Source organism: Schistocerca gregaria, chromosome 2, assembly GCF_023897955.1.
Source record: "Schistocerca gregaria isolate iqSchGreg1 chromosome 2, iqSchGreg1.2, whole genome shotgun sequence".
NCBI lineage: Eukaryota > Metazoa > Arthropoda > Insecta > Orthoptera > Acrididae > Schistocerca > Schistocerca gregaria.
Genome location: NC_064921.1, coordinates 341,012,977 through 341,040,666, shown reverse-complemented (window position 1 = coordinate 341,040,666; position 27,690 = coordinate 341,012,977). Strand labels below are relative to the sequence as shown.

General features: G+C 40.0%; 1 protein-coding gene and 1 non-coding gene across 2 annotated transcripts in view; one reads left to right on the top strand and one right to left on the bottom strand.

Moving 5' to 3' along the window:
• Window positions 1-27,690, top strand: part of LOC126337009 (chromodomain-helicase-DNA-binding protein 7) — a gene marked incomplete at its 3' end in the record, with an annotated part of 254,459 nt that overhangs the window by 87,492 nt on the left and 139,277 nt on the right. Inside the window, 4 exon segments of the mRNA XM_050001259.1 lie at window positions 782-1,579; window positions 1,718-1,942; window positions 14,185-14,312; window positions 14,388-14,576. Of these exon segments, the coding sequence (XP_049857216.1) occupies window positions 782-1,579; window positions 1,718-1,942; window positions 14,185-14,312; window positions 14,388-14,576 (1,340 nt within the window).
• Window positions 5,104-5,178, bottom strand: Trnat-ugu (transfer RNA threonine (anticodon UGU)). The gene has a single exon. It is a non-coding gene; the product is annotated as a tRNA-Thr (tRNA).

The window sequence follows — 27,690 nt, the reverse complement described above, 5'->3', positions numbered from 1 at the left end:
CTTGACAATAAAGTGTTTATTTGCAAACATTTTGTGCACCACCCTATAATTGGAGCGGTAGTTACAAAATAAAGGTTTCAAACTATTGATTTGCTGCAGTGCAGAATTGTGCCAAGTGTTTTTAACTACGGTTGTAACAGAGATGCAAGCATAAAATATGAAGTGAATGGTATGAGACATGTAGCCTTTCACTGTCGAAATATTTAGCCCACCACATTTTGACTTTCAAAGAGTTTTCATGGAATGTTGCGGAGTCTAATAATGAAGGAGAATTAATGAAAAGCTGTCATAGTGAACATACTATTGGATGCCTGTTGGCTGGTAATTTTTCATGTTGATTACTGACCCTCCAGTACCTACTTCAGTGATTGTCCATATGTTGGTAATTCATGTTGAAAGTGGGAGTGTTAATAGCCTAAATGGTGAACTGGAAAGTACATCAGTTGGCTATAGTATTTTCTGGGACTAAACACCATTGGAAATTAAGTGGATGTGTAAACACTGGTTGTTTATGATCCTTTGTTCAGGTAATTAACATGATCCTGGAAATGTGACAAGGTGACCCAGGGTTGGAATACTTTCTGGAGCCCGATACTCTGTATGTCATTTATTTGTAACAAACTACGAACTTCTTGTTTGAGGCTCAACGACTTTACATTTCTACTGTATATGTTGCACCTCATGTTTTCTTTGGATTCTATCAATGATGATGATTTTCTGATGTATAATGCTTTAGTGTAGCATCATCTTAATTATAAACATAATTTGTTTTGTGTTTCAGAACACAACTGATGAAGATTCAATGGTTGTGCAATATATTTTGGCTGTAAGGAAAGGCAGAAGAGAGATTAAACCACCAGCAGATGCTCAGAATAATAAGGAGGTTAAGCCAGAATCCTCTATCAAGACAGAGGTCACCACAGAAAATGAAAATGCGCCTGCTGTAATCAGTGAACAGGAGCCTGTAAATAACTCTACACCTGTAGTAGATGTTCCGGCTGTGGATGAAATATGTGCAACTGGGGAAAATCGGAACAACGAAGTGTGTCAGCAGTCAGACATAGATTTTGAAAAGAAGTCTGACGCCCCACTAAGTATTTATAACTTCAGTGAAGAAACTGAGGAACCAGTTCTTTTGAGATCAAATGTTACTGCAGCAAGCAATAGTGGTAGTGCAGAATATATTGACAGGGTTAGAAAGTTTGAGACTACTCCAGTTGATGAAGAAACAGAAAGCACCACAAAACCAGAAGAAAGTGAAAGCCAGCTAAAAGTTGAAGACAGTGGGAGCTCTCTGGAAGTGGCTAGGTTGAATGAAAGAAATCAGCAGTACCTATCGAATCCACTTGATGGAGATATAGTTGCAAAAGATAGAACTGAAAGCAAAAACAAAGTAGACTGTAAATCTGATGTCAAATATGTTGAAGTAGAGGAATATTTTGTCAAGTATCGCAATTTTTCTTATTTACATTGTGAATGGAAAACTGAAGAAGAACTGTTCAAAGGGGATAAGAGAATTGCAGCCAAACTTAAGAGGTTTAAACAGAAGATGGCTCATCATGCAAACATTTTTGAGAATGTAAGTGATTACCAAAGTTTTTCTCTTGTGAAATGCTTGTCATTGGGGTAAAACTGATCTTTTAGTAATGTGATATACTGTTAAGATAAGCTAGAGATTATTTGATCAGTTATAATAAATCTTGCTAATGATTTTCAGTTTGAAGATGAACCCTTCAACCCTGATTATGTGGAAGTAGATCGGGTCTTGGATGTTGCTGAACATACAGATCCTAATACTGGGAAAACGATCAAACATTACCTGGTTAAGTGGCGGTCAATGCAGTATGAAGATAGCACATGGGAGTTGGAAGAAGACGTAGATCCAATGAAGATTGAGCAATTTGAGCAGATCAACAAGAAGCCCCCAAAGGATAAATGGAAGGTATTATCTAAAGTTCATTGGTAACAAGACAAAATGCACATATTGAGTTTAGCTTCATGTGTAAGAGCTTAAATACACAAGCCAATAGGTGAAGCTACTCCGTAAGTTCCTGAAAGGAATCGTAATATGTTGTAGATATCACTAAGAGTCAAGTTGCAGCTACAGCAGTATTAATTTAACTGTTATTGTTAGTGATTTATTTTAAATCTTGTTCCTCCTGTCGCTTCCAGGAAGTGAGATTGCTTCCTGGCGAGTGTGCCTCCTTCTGTGGCCCTCCTGGGCAAGCGTGCCCGTCCTCCCTGTTTCGCATGACAAAATATTTTGCAACTCGATTTCAGGTGTGTTTTCTGAAAAAGTTCCAAATGTGACTCATGATGGAAATATATATTAGATCCAATGTCAACAAATGTACCTGATCTCTGTGAGGATGACCTACAGATATAAGTATTATTGATTGTAAGGCAATCTATGATTCCTGAAGTACAAAGACTAACAAAAAGAAGTAATTTATGTTTAGGTGGGAGGGACTCTTCGTGGTTTATAGTTGCCATAAAAATAAAAGTCTAAAGACACAGCAAGGACTGACCATAGGCACATATAGAGAATATAGCTAGGAGTGTTGGAATGTAGATAGAGAGATGTTAAGTGAAACATCTAGTCTGTAAGAAGAGCACTTAGTGAAGCTTTCAACAACTACTGTAGCTGAATATTATCAAAAGATCTTCCACATAATCCAGAGAGATTGTGGCCATATGTAAAGACTGTCATTGTGTAGCTCTAGATGCTCGTGGGTGAAACAAAACTGAAATTCAGTGCAACAAGACTGGATCAAAAATAATTCATTTTCAAATGTTCCCTTATAAAGGAAATAAAGTTAATTCTTCAGTTCTTGCATGATTGTAAAGACAATGACCCAGAATTTGACAAGTTGGCATCTCTTTTTAACCAAAACATATTGTAGATTGCTCAAACAAAGCTGGGAAAAGGGGGAAGAAAAGCGCTGATCATGCCTGTCTGAAAGAAGGAGAAAAAAAAGTAATTCGCATTGCTACTATTCAACTTAACTGACACCCATCTGTTGTACACATTCTGAGCTGAGACATAAAGAGCTGTAAAACTTCCATGTTAAACAGCATGTATTCCAAAAATATTAATCCTACAAACGTAACTCTTGCTTTATCACGTGGCAGCCTGAATGTCAAGGATCAAATAAGTCTATTTGATTTATTGACTATCTAAAAGCATTTAATGCCGTAAAAAGCCAACTCCTCTTAACGAAATTATGATAAAAAAGTTAGTGAGTGTATTGTGGATTTCTTGGTAGAGAAAAACTCAGCATAATTAAAATGTATACTAAAGGTACCACGCCCTGTACCCCCTCTCCCCAAAAAAGCCTTTTTGCTTGTGTACCCATACAACCCAATCACCTGAGCTTGAGCCAGATGATGCCAGATGGAGGCGTTCTTGAAGAAATTTGACAGCCCATACTGCAGTCCACTTTTTGCTTGAGCAAACCGTACAAGGAATCAGGTTTGTTTTAGATGCCAGATCAATTAATAAGATTTTTAATTCCAATCAAGGCATCCGTACAAACCTGGAAGAACAGTTATGGAAGTTCTACAATTTTAGATACTTTTCTACCACTGATTTAACAGCATCAACAGTAAAGCAGTTCAAAAATATACCAAATTCTTACATTGTGACAGAAGTTCCAGTTTGCTGTTTTGCCATTAGGCCTCGGTGTGTGTCTACATGTATGTACTTCCGCATTAGATAAGGTCCTTGGGTGTATCTTATACCTTGCCCAAAAAAAATCAATTTTTATGCCAATGATCTTTCGTTGGCCACACCAATGTCATCTGAGCAGTTGACACTCTAGATCAGGCTGTTCCAACCGAGCTCCAGGGAGCCGGAGCACTCACTGCGGCAGCTCGGAGCCGGCTTGGAGGGGGAAAGCGAACTCACTGCTCCCTGGCTGCATGCCGCACCTGACATTATAATCCGTGTTCAATGACAGCTATGACGAGCCGTGGGAGCCCTGTACTTCTATTGGAGGATACCTTTCTATTCATTGAGAGGGATGGTCACCCACAGTGTCTCCTATGTCATAAAGTATCTAATTCTGCGAAGAGGTACAATATACAACGACATTATACACGTCTTCATGCAGCGCACTACGATCAGGTAGAAGGCGTCGCAAGCAGAGAACTGGTAGCCAGGCTTAAGAACTACATAGGTACGAGGAGACAAAAGTTTAAAAGCGGTTTTGTAATACAGAGGGTATCAAAACATGCAACATAGTTTTTGTTCTGCAATGTGTTTATAATTTTCAGGTGAATAAGAGGGGAGAAAATATAACTGAATCTGCAATTCGAGCAAGCTACAGGGTCGCTCACATCATTGCGACGAGTGTCAAGTTGTTTGCGGTGGGACCACTCGTAAAATCGTGCATGGTAGTAGTTGCAGAATGTTTGTTTCCAAGGGGGGTGCAGCCAATTAAAGGGGTTTGCCTGTCTAAGCAAACAATGTCTCATGGAATCCTGGACATGGCAACAGATTTAGAGACATAGCTCAGGAAAAAGGTGGAGAGCTTTGTTGCATTTTCGCTAGCACTTGACGAAAGCACCGACATATCGCACTGTGCCCAGCTTGCAGTCTTTGTGCGTGGTGTCGACGTGGAGCTGCAAGCAACTGAAGAACTCTTGAATTTGGTACCACTCGATTAAACCGCAACAGGGCATGACATTTTTGAAGCTGTTCCTGAATCGGTGGACAATATGAATTTGCCCTGGGATATGCTCCATTCTGTAGCGACAGACAGTGCACCACAAATGATCGGGCGTCACCAAGGTTTTGCTTTTCGTTTTGAAAAATAAACTCGGGGATGAATTCGGGAAAGACATTTTGACTCTTCATTGTTTTATTCAAAAGAATGGTTCAAATGGCTCTGAGAACTATGGGACTTAACATCTGAGGTCATCAGTGCCCTAGAACTTAGAACTACTTAAACTTATCTACACATGACAATAGTATCTGTTCCCGATAGAGCAGTTACCGTAGATGACCATGCAGTTTTGCTAGAAATGAAATGATAATTAAATGGACACCCTAGCTGAAAAACAGGTGTTGATGTACTTCATTAGGGACATGTTGAAAATGTGTACCCCGACCGGGACTCGAACCCGGGATCTCCTGCTTACATGGCAGACACTCTATCCATCTGAGCCACCGAGGGCACAGAGGATAGCGCGACTGCAGGGACTTATCCCATGCACGCTCCCTGTGAGACCCACATTCCCAACATGTCCACACCACTACATTAGAGTGCGCCTAAGAGATGTTTTCCCATTATTCTCATTACTCGTGGCAGATTAATCTACCAAGTTCTGTACGAGTCATGTATAGTTAAAATATGGCTTCCTGGCCATTGACCTTCTTGTGCGCACGCACACACTATGCCCGAACTCGTACGGGACTTGGTAGATTAATCTGCCACGAGTAATGAGTATGATGGGAAAACATCTCTTAAGCGCACTCTAATGTAGTGGTGTGGACATGTTGGGAATGTGGGTCTCACAGGGAGCGTGCAAGGGATAAGTCCCTGCAGTCGCGCTATCCTCTGTGCCCTCGATGGCTCAGATAAATAGAGCGTCTGCCATGTAAGCAGGAGATCCCGGGTTCGAGTCCCGGTCAGGGTACACATTTTCAACATGTCCCTAATAAAGTACATAAACACCTGTTTGCAGCTAGGGTGTCCATTTAAACTTATCTAACCTAAGGACATCACACACATCCATGCTCGAGGCAGGATTCGAACCTGCGACCGTAGCAGTCGCGCGGTTCCCTGACTGAAGCGCCTAGAACTGCTCGGCCACTGTGGTCGGCTTGTTTTATTCACTAAGAGACACTTCTGTTCTGAAACAGAAGAGCTAGGTGGCTTAATGAAAGATGTCGTGAAGTGTGTGAATTTTTTGCGGCGTCACGGTATGAATAATCGCCAGTTCAATGGATTCCCGAAAGATATGGAAGTGGAGTATGGTGATATACCTTACCACAGTACAGTTTGTTGGCAGAGTCGGGGAAAAAGTTCTTGATGTTTTCTTAGAAAAAGGGATATTTCCTCACGGATGGCTCTCAATGAAAGGGGAAGATATAAAAGGGATATTAGACCTGGCGTTCCTAGCTGGCATAACTATGCATCTGAATAATATAAATCTGTCATTGCAGGGCAAAGGGCAGCTAACTGTTGACATGCACGACCAGATCAAAGTGTTCATGGAAAAGTTACGTTTATTTGAGAGGCATATGAGTAATGGATATTTAACGTTCTTCAATCGCCTTGCTTCTTTAAAACTGTCTGAAGGTACTACTTTCGGTGATTACCAAGCAAAGTTAAAGCAGCTCATCATGTCGTTTGAAACACGATTCCTAGACCTCACTAGTTTGGAAATGGAACTTAAGGTGTTCAGAACTACTCTCTCCCCCGCCCCCAAGTTTCCGCCGATGACTTGTCATCGTCACTTCAATAGGAGATTATTGATCTGCAAAATTCAAGTTTGTTGAAAGAGAGGTACTACAACATGTTGGATTTGTCATGATGGTATCGTTCATTACAGCAAAAAACATTTCCCAGGCTTCATAACAATGCCGCTCAGATCATGTACATATTTGGATCTGCGTATTGTTGTGAAGAGCTTTTCTCAGCAATGAAAATAGTAAAAAGTGAGGAATGATCATTTCTTCGCGATGCAACAATGAAGGCCATCCTCCGCATTAACGCTGCGTACACTTTGATGCCTGATATTTCCGATCTTGTAATGAAAAGAAAATGTCAAGCTACAGAGGCCCAATAAATTTAGCATGCAGTTTCTTGTAAAACAGTTGTTTGTTATTTATTTCCTGAATATCGTATTTCCTGGTGTAGCATGTCACCACGTCTTAGCAGCTAAGAGTATGAGGTTGTCGATCTTGTGAGATGCAGCTGGCACATAAAGACGCTTGCCTTGCTGCCTGCCTCAGCCAGCCGTGCCACGTGCTGGCCCACTTGAATGGTCACAGCGAGTGACACGGCTCCCTGGAGCAGGGAGCGCTCCGCGGCTCACAACGGAGCCGATGAGCTAGAACAGCCTGCTCTAGATGAAGTCAGCAACAAATAAGGTGTGATGCGAGAAGGAGAAAAATCTAAATTTACCAGGTTTGAAAGTAAGTTCTTAGGCCGTGTAATAACTCAGACTGTATATTGCGTGACAATAGTAGGATGATCGCAGTGGCTACTTTACCCTACTCGCACATGAAGAAACAGTTAAAATTATTTACAGGCATATGCAGTTTGTCAGTGGCAGTTAATCCAAACAAGTGCTGAATTTGAAACACACAGTAGGATGTTGATAAAGTGTGTACTGTATTCTATGGACTAAAAGATGCAGTTTTTTTAAATACTATTTCTACAGTTTGTATTGTTAGATTACAAAGTCAGATTTAAAAAAAAAGTTAGTTTATAAAACTGAACTGACGTTTAAAATCCCTGAAAATCCTCATCCTCCTCCTCCTCATCATCATCATCATCATCATCATCATCATAATCATAGTTTTCCTCTTCGTGTATAAGATGGTGTTGACTGCCATCAAGTGTGTAATTTATGCCACACTTCTCGAAAGATTTTACAGTAATGTCTTCTTTACTCTAGACCATGACTGTTTGCACTCTCCCGCTTGAGACCAAGAACAACACTCTTACTGTACTATTGCTGATATCACAAATCACTTTAAATTCAAGTTCACTGGCACTGTAGACTGCAGTGATGCGTTGTAGGCTAGACAGTGTTCCAGGTTTATGATGGTGGGGTGGCAGGGAGACAGTGTTAGCAAGCTTGTGAATCCCCACAACTCATGTTTGTTGCATTGGTGCACTGTTACTACTAGTTGAATACAATTTTCCCAGATAGAGAGAGGGTCCCTGTGGCATCGAATATATGGCTACTTCTAAGATTGGTGGGAGTTTTAAACAAAACACTTAACACTTTTATATTAATATATATGCACCTGAATTTTGGAGGCAATTTTTCAATGAAAAAAGGTGTCTCTTGTAGTACGTAAAATGTGGTATTATTGAAGTGGACTACTTATGGCTAGGCACCGTTTGATGCTATTAAAAGGGTACTAATGAATGCAAGAATCGTCCTAATATGAGTCAAGATATTGGTTTATAGACTGATTTATCCAATGATGGATTAGGTACATGGTTTATTCGAGAAATATGGATGATAAACAGGTGGGATGAGATTGGAGAACAGGGTTCTTTCCAAATGCAAAAAAAAAAAAAAACATAGTCCACCACACAGAGCTATATGTGCCATGTAAGCTAGAGGTGGTCATTCTCCTTGCAAGGATATACTTTGAAATTTTATAATTGAATCGCAAGTCTCAGTTCGGCGTTTAAAAAAATCGTAAAGCACAATTTTCTCATGAAAAGTAGAGGCTACAGTATCAAACAAGGGAAATTCCAGGTTGGAATATCAACAGTATGACGAAAAAGATAGATTGCTACACACGCCTCCTTTAATTTAATGATGCTTTCTGCTCAGTTGTTTTCTTTTGAGTCCGAAGTTGCATGGGTATCACGGGAAATGAACTGACAGACCATTTGGCTGGAGATGCGATTACTCACTGCAGTTGGGCTGGAATCTGAAACTAGTATCTCTTTGAAGGAAGAGTGGACAGTGTGTTAGCGACATACTGAACGTAAACTTGTCAGTAAATGAAAAAAAAAATTAGTTTTGGATTGAGTTAGTGACACATTAAGTGCCCTCTGCTGAAAGTCTCGTGATGACTTGTGGAGTACTGAAATGGATTATTTTTTGTCTGCTGCTAATAGGACAGGGATACCAAACATAATACCACACATTAGAAAATGTTTCCGATACAACAGTGTGTATGATGGTTGAAATATGCTGAAAATGTTTGAACTGTTAAACCAGTCAATTTGCAACTGAAAGCAATATAATAAAGCCACTCCCAAAAATGTGTGGCAGAATATTGACAGTGGAGGCATTTAACAGTGGTGAAAACAGATAATTATTCTTTTGTAACAAATGCTTAGACAAAATTATTGTTTCTGGATATGACAGTGCTTAGCAAGACACACTGTAGTCTGTTTTTGGTCTTTTTGTATGCTAGTTTTTGTAAATAAGTAACAATTTTGATCTTTTTCTTGTCTGTTGATGATACCTTTAAAGTAATTTATCCCCATAAATCTTCAATGTTGTTGTGCTATTGTTCTGGTACATTTTTTAAGTTTTTGGATACAATCAGTTCATTGTAGTTTAATAGTTCGCCAACAGAAAATCTAAAATGTAAAAATACTTATTTGGTGTCTAAAGTGGACATCTACTTCATTTTATTTTATTTGGTACAATTTATTCTGTTCAACTTGGTCATTAGTCTCTTAAAAGGTCCAGAGCTGAAATAACTATATGTGTGTATACAGTTTTACACCTACTGTATGTGAATATAGATGAAAGGTAGCAAGTATAGAAGTAATAATGTTGCGGTATTACAAATAAAACCAACCAACCAATTACTATACTTAACAGCAAGACCATGGAAGTGTACCTGTGACAAAAAAAGTAAAAAAAAAATTAAACCCCAAAAATATGAGTAAAGTGCTGTCTTTATCAGCCATACCTGGACTAGTAATCTGCAAAGAACTAGAGCTGCTAGTTGACGCCCGATTGTGTTGAAACATGTCATTGTTCTTCAAATGGTGTATGTTGGCTGTTTGTTTTGAAACCAGGAACAAATACAAAAATACACTTTTTCACTTTCTTTTTTCCTTCTTTTTTGTGAGAATTGTGAAATATTCTCAGCTCCCTAAATTTCCTTTTCATTAATGGCAATAATGCATTTAGTCCAGCTGTTCTTAACTCTCACAAAATGAATGATTCCAATCAAATGAGATGACTATATTGTTTGGCAATATGGGTCTGCCAGATCGGATTCATGTTGTTTGTTGTGAGTATAAGTCTACATAGCCATTTATAAGGTGTTCTGTGAATGAAATTCATAGAGACATGCCTCAAGAGATATACTCTCATTTCACATTTTTAGCCTTAATATTAAAGTGTGATTTGAGCAATTCACAGTGAGAGATGTGTATATCTTTCTTTTGCGTACATCTCTTGCTCCTTACACTGTTTTTAAGTAAACATTATCACTATGGGTATAAATGTGATGTGGTGCTACTATTTGGCTCAATTGCCCTATTTTGTAACCAATTATATAATCGAATATTGATGTCTTGCTATTAGAATTAAACCTATCCAGCATTGTCTGGAATCTCGATGACAAGATTCCTGTTCCTGCATAAACATGGTGACAGTTTTGAATTGTAGAATTCAGCTACTTTTTCGACATTCCTGACAACGGTTAAAAAGGAAAAAAAAGAATATGATTATTACGTATCTCAAATACATCAAAGTTTGAAAATATAACTAGCCCTTTCCTTGCTTGTATAAATGTATGGCTCTTACATTACACACACTTCCCCCCCTTCCCCCTCTGGTCCCCTTCCTCCAATCCCCTCTCTCTTACCATCTCTTTCTTTCTTCACCCAGCTCTTCCTGTCCCTCTCTCTGCCTGTTGCCACCCCCTCTCTTGATCCACACATGTACCAACTTAAAAAAAAAAAAAAAAAAAAAAAATCAATCCAGTGGTTTAGGGCATGATGTGGAACACACACAAATGCACACATTCATCTATTTTACGCAGTTGAAACTGATTTATTTGTGTATCAAAGGGAAGAGAAAAGAATACTTGTAACTCAGAATTATTTGGTCAGATATAGATACAGTAGTACACAAACATTCAATGGGCTTACATGGGTAAGAAATCAGAAAATTTGCCTTATTTCACTTTTTGAGCATTATACATCTCACTTCATAAACTTATTAATGAATTAAGAGCTTTTCATACTGATGTAATGCCTGCACATATTAACTGAACTTAATGCTTCACTCAGTTTAAATGTTTCAAGATTAAAGTTGTCATCTCCATCACTGTTGCTTGAAACTGATTTACCACTTTTGTGGCACTTATCAGCAATAACATACTCAGCTTGTAGTAAGTTAATGAAAAGATTTTCATTTCCTGCATCAGTCAATGTTACAAAATGTTGAACCAGTTTTTTTCCATAATGCACCTTGAAATTTGCAATATTGCCCAAATTGAGTGGCTTTACAACACTGGTACAGTTCGGAGGGAAAAATTCCACTTGAACGTTTTTCAAAACTACTTGGGGTGCATGTGCTGCACATCGGACCCGTAAGAAGGAGCCCCTTTTTTTCTTTTTCATTCTAATGTGCAGCTTTTTAACCACTGTTTCATGAAAATCATTGTCATCCAAGAATTGTTATTGTGTATGTTTCCTCTTTACACCTTTGAAACACCTCAGATTCTTAGATTTTCCTGTCACTAGTGGGGAAAGGATTCATGGCGAGAAGAAATGTCACATGAATTTTACTTCTTTCCTTTTCAGCTAAATTTGTATTAGGAACCAGACTGTAAAATATACCGGTCTCGTCACAATTGCAGATTTTTTTCGAGGTTGATAATCCCTTAAGACACTCGGCAAAACCTCATCAATCTAGTGCTGCATTGTGAAGTCTTCCAAAGCTTTCGATTTGACTGAAATTATTCTCCCTGTGAGTCTATGACAATTTTTAAATTCTTGTGACCATCCTGATGAAGGCTTTAAATCAGCAGTGATGTTCCTACTTCTAGCAAAATCTATCACATTTTCTTTCAGCATGATTGGTAGAGCTGCAGCCCATTTTTGCTGGAACCATGAAAAAGTGCCTTTTCCAAATCTTCTTATCTCCCTTCTTGCTGATGAATGCATTTCATTGATTTTGCACCCAGTTTTAAAAACATGTTCAAAATACGTCTTTAGCTGATGACTTTACATAGTGTGGTATAGGCAATTCCTAAGTCTGAAGCAATTTCAGATTTTGTTTTCTATGGGTTAGCATCTACCTCGTATATGAATTTTACTTTCTGATTTAGTGTATAGCTTTACCTTTTTCTGTTCTCCATGGCTGAACGTAAGTGAATAAATGATAGAACCTTTGTTCAATAATAAATGTTAGCTGGCAACTTTTAACTTCTCGATTGTTACCATGATAGAAATTCCCGTATTGAAAACAGTGCTAGGAGTATCTTTGTTTCCATGCCGTACGTTCGCTCTTGTTAACTGTGACTTTGTCCCTTCTCTCCATGGCGTCACACACTCGCTGTACTTGGGTATGTCAACAAAGTTAAGAAAAATACCACAAGGCTTCTTTTCAAACAACGATGCTTATTACATTTACACAAATCTCAATTTATTTCACTGGAATTTAAGTGTAACTGTGAATTAAGTAAAAATGCATTACATATATATAAGGTTTAATTAACTCATTTTTAAATTGTATTATGCTGGGACCGACAAAACTTAATGCACAAATGAGAATTACAGGAGAGTTGTGTGTAAATAAAGTTCAACTGTATATAGACAGACACGAATAGATAAAAAATGTGCTCACCAAATAGCAGCAGAAGAAAATGCACACAAATGATATGGAAATGCACAAGTTTCCAGAGCCAGTGGCTCTTCCACCTTTCAGAACCTGAGAACTTAAAGGTCAGAAAATAAAGAAAAGGCATAGTTTATAAAAATAAATGCGAAACCCACAAAAATTAATGTAAATTTAGGCCATGTAGGTGGTGGTCTGACGAGGAAGTTGCGAAGGTTAGGGGATTGACGTAAAGCTATTCTGTGTGTGCAGGGCAAACTGTTGGACAGAATATGTATCATCCAAGGGCCCAATTTTAGCAAGACATATCATTGTTGAAGTAGCTGATAATATGTTCAAGAACAGGATAATACTGTGTGACAAGAGACGTACTCCTAAGTTGTTTTTGGAGGGTTCCACAAGAACCAGGATTGCACAACTTAGTTAAAGCTGAGGGGAGAATGGTGGTGTACTGCTGTACAGAGTCTAGACCTGAACAGATTGGTGTGCTTCGAATGCCAAGGCTATAGGGAAAGGAATGTTTGACATGAACAAGATGGCAACTATCAAAATGTAAGTACTCTGCAGAATTCCAGGCACTAAGCTCCCCAAAAACTGATGACTCATCATTATTCTCCTGGCAAATAAGCGATCTACTACCATTGTCACTTGACCAAAAGGTGTATGTATAAGAAGGTAAATAGCAATATAGTGAGACACTGCATACAGCATCTGCCATCAAGATTCCATCCATATGCTACAAACTGGCTTACAGTCCATACAAACATGCCGCTCACAAGGACAAATAGTTCCATCCATAGAAGTTCTTTGTCTCAACCAACACCCACCTGATAACAAACCCATAACATTGTTCTTGATCACCTTAACCAACTTAAAAGTTACAGTAGTAGTTCGTAAATATTAAGTGGCAGAAAAACAAACAGATCAGGAGTACAGTCGTGGGCTCCTTCCTATGCCATCCTTTTCAGGGCTGCTTGAGGGGCCTATCCTGGGATCCATAAGCCTTCAGATCCTGGTGTTATTTAAATACATTGGAAACATCTGTGCCGTATGGACTCATGGTGAGGCCAACACCTTGAGGCTTTTGGAATCTCTTAAATACATTCTCTCAATTAAATTTCATATAGTCCTATTCCATATCTTGTGCCACTTTCATTGTTATTGACTTCATCCTCATCAAGCATAAGCTACACACTTCTGTTAACATGAAACCTACAAACAAACAACTGTACTTAGATTTTGACAGTTGCCTTCCTTTCTGTGTCAAACATTGTAGTTTTGTGTTAGTACTCTAATTTACTTAGTGTGAAATAGGTGAAAGGTGTTATTCTTCCCTTGCATTATTTTTTTTTGCCCCCTTCCATCTTCCAGAAAATGTTGGGCAGTGAATACACAAAAAAGATTTTAAGGAAATTAAATATACTGAAGTGAGGAAAAATTGATGAACCATAAATTCTGCTATGAGATGTCACAAGGAACAAAGTTGTTGTTGCTGTTGGTGGTGGCTATAAAAATACAAATACCTGTGCTGTGAAGAATGAAACATTTTAATAACTTTTTGAGCACAATGCATGCAGATGAGGGCAAAAGACAGTCAAGAATAAAAGGAGTTAATAATAGAATGAGTGGGATATTGTCAAATAGTTATTCATTCTGTTTTTCCTTACTTTCCAGCCAAAGAAGAAACCATCCCCAGAATCATGGGTGAAATTAGAAGAATCTCCAGAATATAAAAATGGTAATAGGTTAAGAGCGTATCAGCTTGAAGGATTAAACTGGTTGCTTTTTTCGTGGTACAATGGGTATGTAACAATTCGTTTATTAAATATATGCTAATATTTGAAAAGTTATTCAGTAAATATTATTGTCATTTCCAGCCGCAACTGTATACTGGCAGATGAGATGGGTCTTGGAAAAACTATACAGTCGTTAGCATTTATTCATGCAGTTCACGAATATGGAATTAGAGGCCCCTTCCTGGTCATTGCACCTCTTTCTACCATACCAAACTGGCAACGTGAGTTTGAAGCATGGACTGACATGAATGTAATAGTATATCATGGATCGTAAGTATTGTTGCAGGGTATATGTTTTTTAGATGATAGTCATTATTTTTAAAAACTACAGCTGCAGGCCAAACTAGTTAAAGAAGCAAACTGTTAAACTGATAGTGATTTCCTTAGCAAGGGGAAGTGCTTGTGATTGACCAGGAACTAATGCCATTCTAACTCGAATAACTTAAAGTTAAACACAGAATTCTCCAGTGGCTACTACAGTCTTACTGCTTCACTTTAGTGTTAATTACTTAAGATCAGCAGCACAACAAAATAAAGGAAAATAATTTTCATTACAATCCTAATCATATTCGTAAAAGGAAAAGATATTTGGCTTTGACTGAAATGGCGTGCAGCTATATTCTTCCTCTAAGGCTATTTGTTTTCTCAATCAAATGCCTATGTTCCATCCAAATTCAATGTGATATGTCTTCCCCTTCATCACTGCAATCACAAATCCAACAACTCTAATTTATTTCTTGGCAAGAAGTGTGTGTCTTGCTTGCCATTTAGTTCTGTGGAAATAAGTACTGCAGAGCTTTCTGAAAAACCAGCTGTGTCTGTTGCTCAATTAGTGTTACTGATACACAATTATGGATCACTGCATGCTTAGATGAGGCATCCTTTCTACAAACACCCATCATTATTGATTGACGGAAACGTTTCGTGTGATTGTAAGGATTGATTGCAATAACATTGCACGTTGACATCTAGGACATTGCTCTATTGTATAACAATAGACTTGGGTCCACTGAAGAAGGTTCAGTGCTGATATAAATTAGCACAAAACACACTTGACAACAGTGCAAAACCAGATATCAATGTGATTATTGTGCTTTGACTCAAGATATTAATCGAACATCGTAGATACAGCGTTTGTTATTGAAGGTTCTGTTTTATGAAGAGAGTAAAGCAAGCAATAAAAGGTGTGGTTTGCAAACTTCTCCTGAGCTGAAAAAGATTTGTTTCTGGAATGTGTTGGGCCACTATTTCATCTTTCTGTAATTACTTGCATTATGTAAACTGGAGCAAAAACTTTTTGATATTTAAATGCATAAAACTGGTAGTAGTAAGTTCATCAAGCCTATTGTAAGGTAAAATTTGTGAAAGCTAGTTGCAGTTTTGAAGCCACAATTTATAACTTTTCCAATCTTTAGAATCATAAGTAGATTTTCATCCTGGAATTACACGTTTGCTGCGAAAAAGGTAGTTTATGATATTACTTGTTACATTCTTGTTTGTTTTTCATTCACAACATTAATAAATGGGTAGAAGTCTGTAACTTCAAATGAAAATATTGTTCTCTTCATTGATAACAAATAAGACAGAACATTTACATTTGGTTGGTAAGAATGACAGTGTATGTTAACTGCAACAGCTATAAATCATGTATTTTGAACTTAAAATAACTTGTAATTATAAGCAAATGTGCAATACACGAAACAGAGTTGCTATAGAAACTGCGGTGTCACACACACATCCTCAAAACAAAGGAATAAAATATGTTTTAAATGTGAAATATCAAATTTATGAAAAAGATTACAGTGCCATGATAGCGAACCTATAATAAAGTAGGTACATAAATTAAATAACTGGAGCTTAAAGAAAAGAAAAGAAAAGAAAATCAGGGTTTCAAGCTGACACTTGATAAAATTATTCAAATTTTGTAAATATTTTTATGTATATACATTGTAAGTGAATGCTGTCCTCATTTTGTTATGATGCATATTAACTTCATTTTCTGTTAGTACTGTAATTTCTTTGTAGACTCTTCTCATAACTAACTGTCTTACTCGTTTTGGACTCCTCATCTGAGGCATTAACTGCTTTATTGTATTGTGCAAGTTAAATGCTGCATAGTTCAGTTTTACCCTGAATCCTAGACCTGAAACAACTCAGTGTGTTACTCAAACATTGCCAAAAGTGAGAGAAGTGGCAAGAGGTAGTGGGTGGGGATTAATAAAATTATCCGAGCTGACATGGGATTGAACTCTATATCCTCTAGTCTGTATTCCAGGACGGAACCATGAAACATTGCCTGATAATTACAAACATTCATGTGCATACTACTAGTCTTGTTCAACAACGTGTGTGTAGTAGGCACAGCAGTTTAAGCACTTGTTTTGTAATTTTTGCGTGAATTGTACAGTTACTGCTACACAAGCCTAGAGAACATTTTTGTAAGAGATGTCCGTTATTATTGGCAGCTGTAGATCTCCACACACTTTAACTTTTCACTGCAGATATTTTGGATTTCCCTGTTTTATGCTGTTGCTAAGTGTCTGTACCCTAAAGTAATCACATTAATTACGAGTTATGTTTCCAAGCAGTTATCTACACTCATTACTTAAAGTCGATAATTTCTGAAGCTGACAATACAGACTGAGATATTTCTTAGGTGTGTGCCCCCCCCCCCCCCCCTCTCTCTCTCTCTCTCTCTCTCTCTCTCTCTCTCTCTCTCTCTCTCTCTCTGTCTGCGTGTGTGCGTGCGTGCGCGTCATATTCACATATTTACTAATTATTATTTGTAAATAAAAACTTTATTGTGTACTTGTTTTGTAATGCCACTAGGTGGTGAACTAACAATTGCAGTTGAACTTGACACTATCCACCAAAGTTTGCCAGTCAGAGGTGATCCTACTTCACAGTGATATAAACTGGGATTAATATGTATACAATGCGAATTTTTGAATTAAGTTTGATCTGAAGTCATTTTCACTGATAATCAGAGATCAACTGCTTTATACGGTTGGCCTTTTAGATACACAAGATAAAAATTGAAGTTATATTAGACATTCTCTTTAAGGAAACAAAAATAATGTTTGTCGTTTTTATGAATGATATCCGTTAAGTATTTAACAATGTGTATGTGGTGCCTGCTATTGAATATATTGAGCTTCATAGCTCTACTTGTAATGGAGATTGAAAATGGTGTAATATAATGGACTCCCTACTTCTTGGTGGAGCACCTATTTCGCTCATTCCTTTTTTGTTACATCATTACAGTATTGTGGATATGAGCTTTAGGGGGGAAAATAATTAGAAAACATGGATAGTACATTCTAAGTTCTCCCTCCATCATCTAAGGTCTCCCTAGAGTCACTATTGGAAGTTCTCCTGGGGTGTATGCTTCCTAGATCTGATATACAAGGTGTGATCAAAAAGTAATGGGAATTTTTGTTTTTCTTAAAGCATTCTTTATTTATTCTCCAACAACATTGCCCCTTTCAAAGTAATCCCCCTCAAATATAATACGCTTGTGCCAGCAAATTTCCCATCTGAAAGAACTTCTGGAACTCACTTTTTGTTATGGTGTTCAGCTCCTTCAGAAATTATGTTTCTGTCTCATCAATTGCAGCAAAATGATGTCCTTTAATGGTTCTCTTCAGCCCTGCAAATGGAAAGAAGTTGCAGAGGGCCATTTCTGATGAAAGTAATGGCTAAGACAACATAAACATTCTTTTGCCAAAAAATAAATAATTCCCATTACTTTTTGGCCCATATATTGCCTCAGTGGTCTGCAATAGTTGGTAAGCAAAACAAACAGCCACATGACAGCCAGCTCATGTTTGCAAGTAATAAAACATATGGCTTTGACATTTTGTTTACTTAATTTATTTTTACAGTATCTGCGGTCAACAAATTTAGTACTTCAGACAATTTATGGAAAGCCAAACTTTCGACCATAAAAGTTGGTGGTTGTTACGCTCGCACTAGCCCAGTCAAATGAAGACCAAAACAAGTCAAATAGGGGGAAAAGTTTGTGTAGTTGCAAATTTTTGTATATTGGTTGGATGGAGTACCATGAATAACATACTAAAAAACCTGACCTGTAAGGTGGGGGGTGGGGGGTGGGTTGATTAAAGGTGACTGTTTTTCTTCGATAACTCTAAATATACGGCTTCTTTCAAAAATGTTCCCCATACCAAATTAAACATTAAATTTCCTATGATAAAGGTCCTGCCTGTGATGTAGGGGATGGAAAATCACAGAATACTAAAAATAATGTTGGGTTCAAATTAATGATGTAAATAAAATAGAAAGAAACATTCCACATGGGAAAAATATTTTAAAAACAAAGATTCCATGACTTGCCAAGTGGGAAAGTGCTGGTAGATAGGCACAATAAAAAACACACAAACACACACACAAAATTTCAGATCACGGATAGCCTGGGCTTCGGCTGTGGTGATGTTGGGAGTAGGATTAAGGTTTTTCAAGAAAGATTGAGAGGCAAGGCTGGAAGTGAGAAATTCCTGGAAGGTTTGGAGAGGGTGATTTTGAGGAAGAGGAGGTGGGTCCCCCTGTGATGGAGGACGGAATTGTTCCAGGCAGGGTTCAATTTGGATAGTGTGTTGGGGAGTTGGATCATTAGGAGAGGGATCAGGATTATTTTTCTTCGTGGCAAAGTGATATTTCCAGCAGAGACAACGAGTGTAGGACAGTAAATCTTTGACAAGGGCAGTTTGGTTGAATCCGAGAGTGGGGCTGAAGGTGAGGCCTTTGGATAGGACAGAGGTTTCGGATTGGGAGAGAGGTTTGGAGGAAAGGTTAACTACTGAATTGGGGTGTTGTGGTTCCAGATTGTGTTGACTAGAATTTTGAGGCGTTTGGGGGGAGTGGAGTTGGAAGTGGGAGATTGAGTAGATGGGAGAGACTGGGTCTGTGTGCAATGAGAGGAGGTTGAGGTTTGTTGGAAAGGTTGTGGAGGGTGAGTGAGTTGCCTTTCCGGAGGTGGGAAACCGGGAGATTGGATAGTTTTTTGAGGTGGAGTGTGGCATGCTGTTCTAATTTGCGGTTGGCCTGTAGGAGGATGCTATGAACAGCCGGTGTGGATGTGGGAGAGGAATGATTGAGGACTTTGATTTGGGATAGGAGTTGACGGGTGTGTTCATTGGCAGAGTCTATGTATAGGTGAAGGATTAGGCGGGTGAGGGCTATGGATTGTGCAGTTTGGAACTGGTATAAGGACTGATGGAAAGGAGGATTGCAGCCAGAGATCTGAACTTTAAGTGTGAGGCCTTTGGGGGTAATGCCAAATGTCTTCTTAGGATTAACCCTCAGATCCTGTTTAATGCTCCAATTTTGCATGATGTCCAATCCTCCTTGTGCCATATTTCTAACTGTGTCGGTGAATTTGCCAAGTATTACTATGACAAGGTCATCTGCATATCCTTGGCAGAAACTTGTCTGGAATTTAATTCCTCAACGAGTTCGTTCAGCACTAGATTCCACAATAGAGGGGCCAAAACTCCTCCTTGTGGGCTGCCTCTAGTGGTGTTAATTACCACCTCTTCATTCACCGTGGTAGCCTCTACCTTCCTTCCACTAAGCATGCCCCTGGTCCACCTGCATATAGTGGTCCCCAGGTCATCAGCCTCTGCTGCCCTTACCATGGAATCAAAGGTCATGTTACTGAAGGCCCCCTCAATATCCAGGAAGATGGAGAGGGCTATTTCTTGGGCGTGGAGTGCTTTCTCCACCTTCCCGAATTGGTGAAGAGCTGTCTCACATGATTTACCTGGTTGATATGCGTGTTGGTTTGAATGTAGAGCTGCCTATCCCCAACGTATACATTAACCAGTTTTTCCAATGTTATGAGAATGGAGAAGGACAAACTGATTGTTCTCATATCCTTGGCCTTGGTATGATCAATTCTCCCTAGCTTTGGAATGAAGACCACCTTCACTGTCCTCCAAGCATTTCCTACTGCTAGGCTTACCCTGAATAGTCTGCATAGGACTCTTATGAGCTTCTCTCCTGCCTGTTGGAGCAGAGCTGGAAAAATTCCATCTGGGCCAGGTGACTTTAACGGAATGTTCCCACCGCCCAATGGATTTTATTAAAGTTCACACACTCCTTGGCCGATTCCCAGTCCTCTTAGTCTCTCTCCGGGATCACACTCTGGTCTGTGTTGTCCGGCAGAGCATATTGAGGAAAGTGAGTTTTGGGGACCAGTTCTAGCGTCTCATGTGCCATCTTTGTACATTCCTCATCCTCCTTCCTCAACGTACCTGGATTGTTTGGTACTCTAGTGAGAATCTTGTGAAGTCTGTCTTGCGCAGCCATGCTCTCCACTTCCTCACAGAATGCCTTCCAGGATGCCTTCTTTGCTTGTGTGATTGCAAGATTGTAGTTGACAATGGCCTCAGGATATTTAGACCATTGTCCTTTACGTCTCACAATATTAAACAGCCTCCATAACTGTTTTCTTTGCATTTCCAACTTGTTATTCCACCAAGGCACACTCCTATTTGTGCAGTTCTTGGTGATTGTGCAGTTGTCCTGATATGAGGTCACTATGGCCTCTGCTACTTCCTCAAATTCTACTGGTTTCCTTATCGAGGTTTTAATTTCCAATAAGCCTAAATCAAGGTCCCTCCTATATGTCTCCCAGTCTGTTTCCCTGGGGTTCCTACAGGTCATGATCTGATTCCCATTTCAATCTTGAATTTAATGTACATGTGGTCTGATGAGGATGGCTCCATCACCACATGCCATTGTTTGACATAGCTGCCCATCATCATGGAACCAAAAGTTATGTCAATTACTCCTTCCCTTCTGCTATTCCTGAATGTAGGTTCATTGCCCCTATTCAGAACTTCTGAGTTGTTAGCTAAAATAAATTCAAGAAGGTACTCACCTTTACTGTTGGTGTCCTTGCGCCCCACATTAGGTCGTGGGCACTGGCGTCGCATCCCACCAGCAGTTGGTCACCTTGCCGATGGTAAGTCTCTACCAGTCTCCTCGTCACAAAGGGAGGAGGAGAGCTGTCTTTATAAGGTATGTATGCCTTGGCCAAAACAATTTCCCTCATGATACTTTCCTCCTATTGCTGCATTTTAATGGCCAGTAAGTCCCTGGAGCAGAAATCCATCATTTGCATGAAATAAATTCCATTTCTTAGATAGATGAATGTTTTGAAGTTTCTTAGATGTCTAGCACAAATCAGCTTACCTCCATTGCCACCGAGGCCCGATACACCTCCTTTATATAAATAGGGTTCTTGTATCAGGGCCATGTCCACTTTCTGCCTCCCAAGACAGCAACTCAGGGCAGCAGAGGCCCCTTTACAGTGCTGCAGATTAAATATGGCAGCAAGATGAGACTGAAGGTGCTGCAGATTAAAGTCTTTGAGAATCCTGACGGTGACCTGCGAGAACCCTAAAAACAATTTCAGGTCCTGCTCCTGCATCGCCTTCAGAGACTTCTCTCCGACATTACCACCAGGGTTCATCCTTCCGGTGCAACCTTCTGGTTGATCAATTTCTAGTCTTCTGTTGATGCTTTTCTGGGCCCCTATTTTCCCGAACAGAATGTTTGGAGAGACTTCCTTAAGAATCCTTGGTACCCATCTTTGCAGTCTTAAGAAGCACCGCAGCCGTGTTAACCAACAGCTTTGCATCTTCCCATGGGGATATCGTGGGAACCTGGTCCTTGAGCCATTCCACTGTGTGCACCCCCTCATAGACAAATATGAGGGCACCACGATCTATGTAGACCCTCCTGAAGTTGGGTCCTGGGTCAGCATCCCCCCAAATATTTTCAAAGGGGACCATTTGTACCAAATTCTCCTTCTGCGAGGTGATGGCCACCTTTCTGGATAACTGCCATCCTAAAAACTGAGACTGCAGTACTATTGGTCTGTTTTCCTATTTCTTGTCTCAGTTTTTTCTGGACTCACTTATCCAGGGAGGAGGGAGTCTTTGATGAGTCTTTGATTCCTCCCTTATCCACTTGCTACCTGTCTTTGATGTAGTAGAGGTCTGTGTATCCCCTTCAACCTAAGACAGTTTCTTCCTGGGGGTCTTATGTTCAAGTCCCTTTAATTCCCTCCACTTGTCTTTAGGAAGCCATTCTTTCCCCTCCTTTTTCCTCTGTTCCATGAGTAGTTTCCTCCTCTGGGCCCCAGACAAGCCTTTGATCTTAATCTGGTGAAGCTTCTCGGTTACAGTTTACACTTTTGGCTCAGGTCTAGTCCCTGATTCAGTTGTGGGAATGTCTTCCATCGGTTCTGACATCGATGTTTGGGTATCTGAGGTCTCAATTTGCCCCTCAGTTTGTTTCTCTTTGTTTTCTTTAGTAGAGTCCATATTGGTCCCATGAGATTTGGGGTTCTACAAGGTCAACCACGAAGACCCTCTGCGGTGTAAGGCTACTTATTCAGGTAGATTGCCTGTTAATCTTGAGGCTCCATTTCTGCCACATCTTCCCATGTGCCATGCACCCCTCGGCACGGATCGCATCACACCGTAGGTTGGGTCAGGGAAGTGGGTAGGACTAGAAGTGGATAGGGAAGATGGGACATTGTGGGACACACTTAGTCTGATCCATCGGCTAAGGCCTTTCCTGCAGTAGGTCCTCTACCTTCGGCATAGCTCTCAACTTCATGCACATATGCAAGCCTCTCCACCCGCATGGTGGTGTTCTGGTGTCCCCTGGAGAGGAAGTGTGTGTGTGTTATAAAAACAAAGATGATGTGATTTACCATCCGAAAGTGCTGGCACGTCGATACACACAAACACACACACAAAATTCAAGCTTTTGCAACCAACGGTTGCTTCATCAGGAAAGAGGGAAGGAGAGGGAAAGACGAGATGATGTGGGTTTTAAGGGAGAGGGTAAGGAGTCATTCGAATCCCGGGAGCGGAAAGAGTTACTGTAGGGGGGAAAAAGGACAGGTATATGCTCGCGCGCGTGCAATTTCTGATAGGTTGGTGTTAGTGGGAAGTATAAAGATAACCCGGACGATGTAACTGTGCCAAGATGTGCTGGCCGTGCACAAAGGCATGTTTAGCCACAGGGTGATCCTCATTACCAACAAACACTGTCTGCCTGTGTCCATTCATGCGAATGGACAGTTTGTTGCTGGTCATTCCCACATAGAAAGCTTCACAGTGTAGGCAGGTCAGTTGGTAAATCACGTGGCTGCTTTCACACGTGGCTCTGCCTTTGATCGTGCACACCTTCCGGGTTAAAGGACTGGAGTAGGTGGTGGTGGGAGGGTGCATGGGACAGGTTTTACACCGGGGGTGGTTACAAGGGTAAGAGCTAGAGGGTAGGGAAGGCAGTTTAGGGACTTCATAGGGATAAACCAAGAGGTTACGAAGGTTAGGTGGACGGCAGAAAGACACTCTTGGTGGAGTGGGGAGGATTTCATGAAGGATGGATCTCATTTCAGGGCAGGATTTGAGGAAGTTGTACCCCTGCTGGAGAGCCACATTCAGAGTCCGATCCAGTCCCGGAAAGTATCCTGCTCCAGTCCCTAATCCCTGAACCATTACACCAACAACCTGAAAACAGCTTTCGCATCCCTCACCTACCCTCCCGACCTGGTACAGAAGCAAATAACCAGAGCCACTTCCTCATCCGCTCAAACCCAGAATCTCCCACAGATGAACCACAGAAGTGCCCCACTTGTGACAGGATACTTTCCGGGAGTTTACTAGAACCAAAAATAAAACAAAGTATTTCTGGACATGTGAAAGATCTCTTGCGCGGGTTATTTGGTAGTGATTGTGTGCTTGGCCGCCACTTTCGTCATGCTTGGCCTCCCAGGTCCCCAGATCTCAGTCCGTGTGGTTATTGGCTTTGGGGTTACCTGAAGTCTCAAGTGTATCGTGATCGACCGACATCTCTAGAGATGCTGAAAGACAACATCTGACACCAATGCCTCACCATAACTCCTGAGATGCTTTACAGAACATTATCTTTGCTTTGTCTTACTTTGTTATGCTAATTATTACTATTCTGATCAGATGAAGTGCCATCTGTCCGACATTTTTTGAACATTTGTATTTTTGTGGTTCTAATAAAACCCCATGTCATTCCAAGCATGTGTGTCAATCCAGGAAGAATGTTACAACTGCTATAGAAAATGGTTGAGAATCAATTTCCCCTCTAACTTTGTAAAAGAATGTGCAGATATTTCCATAAAAGTATATAAGAGTTTTTTGTGTTAGTGTTCCTGCAACTCGTATCTGTATTCAGTGTACTGTTAATGGACTTCGTAGGAAGTATCACCCTCTCAATGCCAGGCATGTCTGTGGACCAGGTCATCAGTGATTCGTAAGGCACACTGCGAAGAGTCTGTACCACTTTGTGAAATGCCCTTCAGTTGCTTCTTGTGACCTAATGAAGTAGGTGCAGTGGGGATCACCTGCACGCTGTTCACTTTGCAGTCATTTGAGGGAGGGAAGTGCAGGACCACAATCTGGCAATCTGCCTTTCCTTATGCTTCTGCCCTCCACCTCCAACTCTCCTTCCCTCTCCTCATTGTTACACCCCAGAACACAATTTACCACTTAACACAGCTCTGCTGCACTTACATGGTACACACATTCAATATTTATTCTTAAACTATTTCATTTAAGAATAAACATTAATTTTGCATCATTAAAACACTATTTTTAATAATCTGCAGTTTTGTCATCCCCTGGGGCATGAACTTTAGTACTAAAATTGTACTGGAAAACATTTGTCCTAAAAGCCACGGATTTAGAGTTGTTCAAGAAAAACATAGGAATGCTACCTCCCCACTCCCACTTATAAGACACAATTGTGGGGAGTTTTACTACGTTATTTGTGACACTTCCTCTTACCACAGTACAAAAATTTGTGACTACATAATTTCTTTCCGTATTCAACTCTTAGGTGATTGGGCTACTACGCTTACTTGTTACGCAATTTCCGGTAGACAAAAACCAAATTTCAGAAACTGTTTTTCCCTCTTCTTCTTCTTCTTCAGTGCACAAAAAGTCGCTCAATCCAAATTGGCAGATAATTTTAGCTTCAGGCATGTCTCATAATGGTTGCGCATGACCTTAAGAAGGAAAATTGATTATGGTAATCTGGTAAATAGAACTGCATTTCAAGAATCGATATCAGTGTGTTTACTTTACTGACCAGAAGTGGAATTCGGGAAATCAGTTTATAAAATCCAGTTTTCGGAGCCCCATATAAATATAGTGAATGTGCACACTTTAAACCTGTTTGCGTCAGATACCAATAAAGGTCAGGCATGAGTTACCTTGTTAACAGTTCTGCCAAACTACTAAAACAGCTGCATGGTAGCAGTTACTGAATGCTTTGTATTGTGCTTTGCTTCATCTACATCTACATTTAAACTCCGATAGCCACCCAATGGTGTGTAGCGGAGGGCACTTTACGTGCTACTGTCATTACCTCCCTTTCCGGTTCCAGTCGCGTATGGTTCGCGGGAATAACAACTGCCGGAAAGCCTCCGTGCGTGCTCGAATCTCTCTAATTTTGCATTCGTGATCTCCTCGGGAGGTATAAGTAGGGGGAAGCAATATATTAGATACCTCATCCAGAAAGGCACCCTCTCGAAATCTGGACAACAAGCTACACCGCGATGCAGAGCGCCTCTATTGCAGAGTCTGCCACTTGAGTTTGCTAAACATCTCTGTAATGCTATCACGGTTACCAAATAACCATGTGACGAAAAGTGCCGCTCTTCTTTGGATCTTCTCTATTTCCTCCATCAACCCGATCTAGTACGGATCCCACACTGATGAGCAATACTCAAGTATAGGTCGAACGAGTGTTTTGTAAGCCACCTCCTTTGTTGATGGACTACATTTTCTACGGACTCTCCCAATGAATCTCAACCTGGTACCCGCCTTACCAACAATTAATTTTATATGATCATTCCACTTCAAATTGTTCCGCATGCATACTCCCAGACATTTTACAGAAGTAACTGCTTCCAGTGTTTGTTCCATTATCATATAATCATAAAATCAAGGATCCTTCTTTCTATGTATTCGCAATACGTTACATTTGTCTATGTTAAGGATCAGTTGCCACTCCCTGCACCAAGTGCCCATCTGTTGCAGATCTTCCTGCATTTTGCTGCAGTTAATGCTGCAACTTCTCTGTATACTACAGCATCATCTGTGAAAAGCCGCATGGAACTTCCAACACTATCTACTAGGTCATTTTTATATATATATATATTTATTTTGTGAAAAGCAATGGTCCCATAACACTCTCCTGTGGCACACCAGAGCTTACTTTAACATCTGTAGACATCTCTCCATTGAGAACAACATGCTGTGTTCTGTTTGCTACAAACTCTTCAATCCAGCCACACAGCTGGTCTGATATTCCGTAGGCTTTTACTTTGTTTATCAGGCGACAGTGCGAAACTGTGTCGAATACCTTCTGGAAGTCAAAGAAAATAGCATCTACCTGGGAGCCTGTATCTAATATTTTCTGGGTCTCATGAACAAATAAAGCAAGTTGGGTCTCACACGGTCAGTTTCTGGAATTCATGTTGATTCCTACAGAGTAGATTATGGGTTTCCAGAAACGACTTGATACACGAGAAAACATCATGTTCTAAAATTCTACAACAGATCGACGTCAGAGATATAGGTCTATAGTTTTGCGCATCTGCTCGACGACCCTTCTTGAAGACTGGGACTACCTGTGCTCTTTTCCAATCATTTGGAATCTTCCATTCCTCTAGAGACTTGCGAAACACGACTGTTAGAAGGGGGTTCTTTCGCGTACTCTGTGTAGAATCGAATTGGTATCCTGTCAGGTCCAGTGGACTTCCCTCTGTTGAGTGATTTCAGTTGCTTTTCTATTCCTTGGACACTTATTTCAATGTCAGCCATTTTTTGTTCGTGCGAGGATTTAGAGAAGGAACTGCAGTGTGGTCTTCCTCTGTGAAACAGCTTTGGAAAAAAGTGTTTAGTATTTCAGCTTTACGCGCGTCATCCTCTGTTTCAATGCCATCATCATCCCGGAGTGTCTGGATATGCTGTTTTGAGCCACTTATTGATTTAACGTAAGACCAGAACTTCCTAGGATTTTCTGTCAAGTCGGTACATAGAATTTTACTTTCGAATTTACTGAACACTTCACGCATAGCCCTCCTTATGCTAACTTTGACATCGTTTAGCTTCTGTTTGTCTGAGAGGTTTTGGTTGCATTTAAACTTGCAGTGAAGCTCTCTTTGCTTTTGCAGTAGTTTCCTAACTTTGTTGTTGAACCACGGTGGGTTTTTCCCGTCCCTCACAGTTTTACTCGGCACGTACCTGTCTAAAATGCAATTTACGATTGCTTTGAACTTTTTCCATAAACACTGAACATTGTC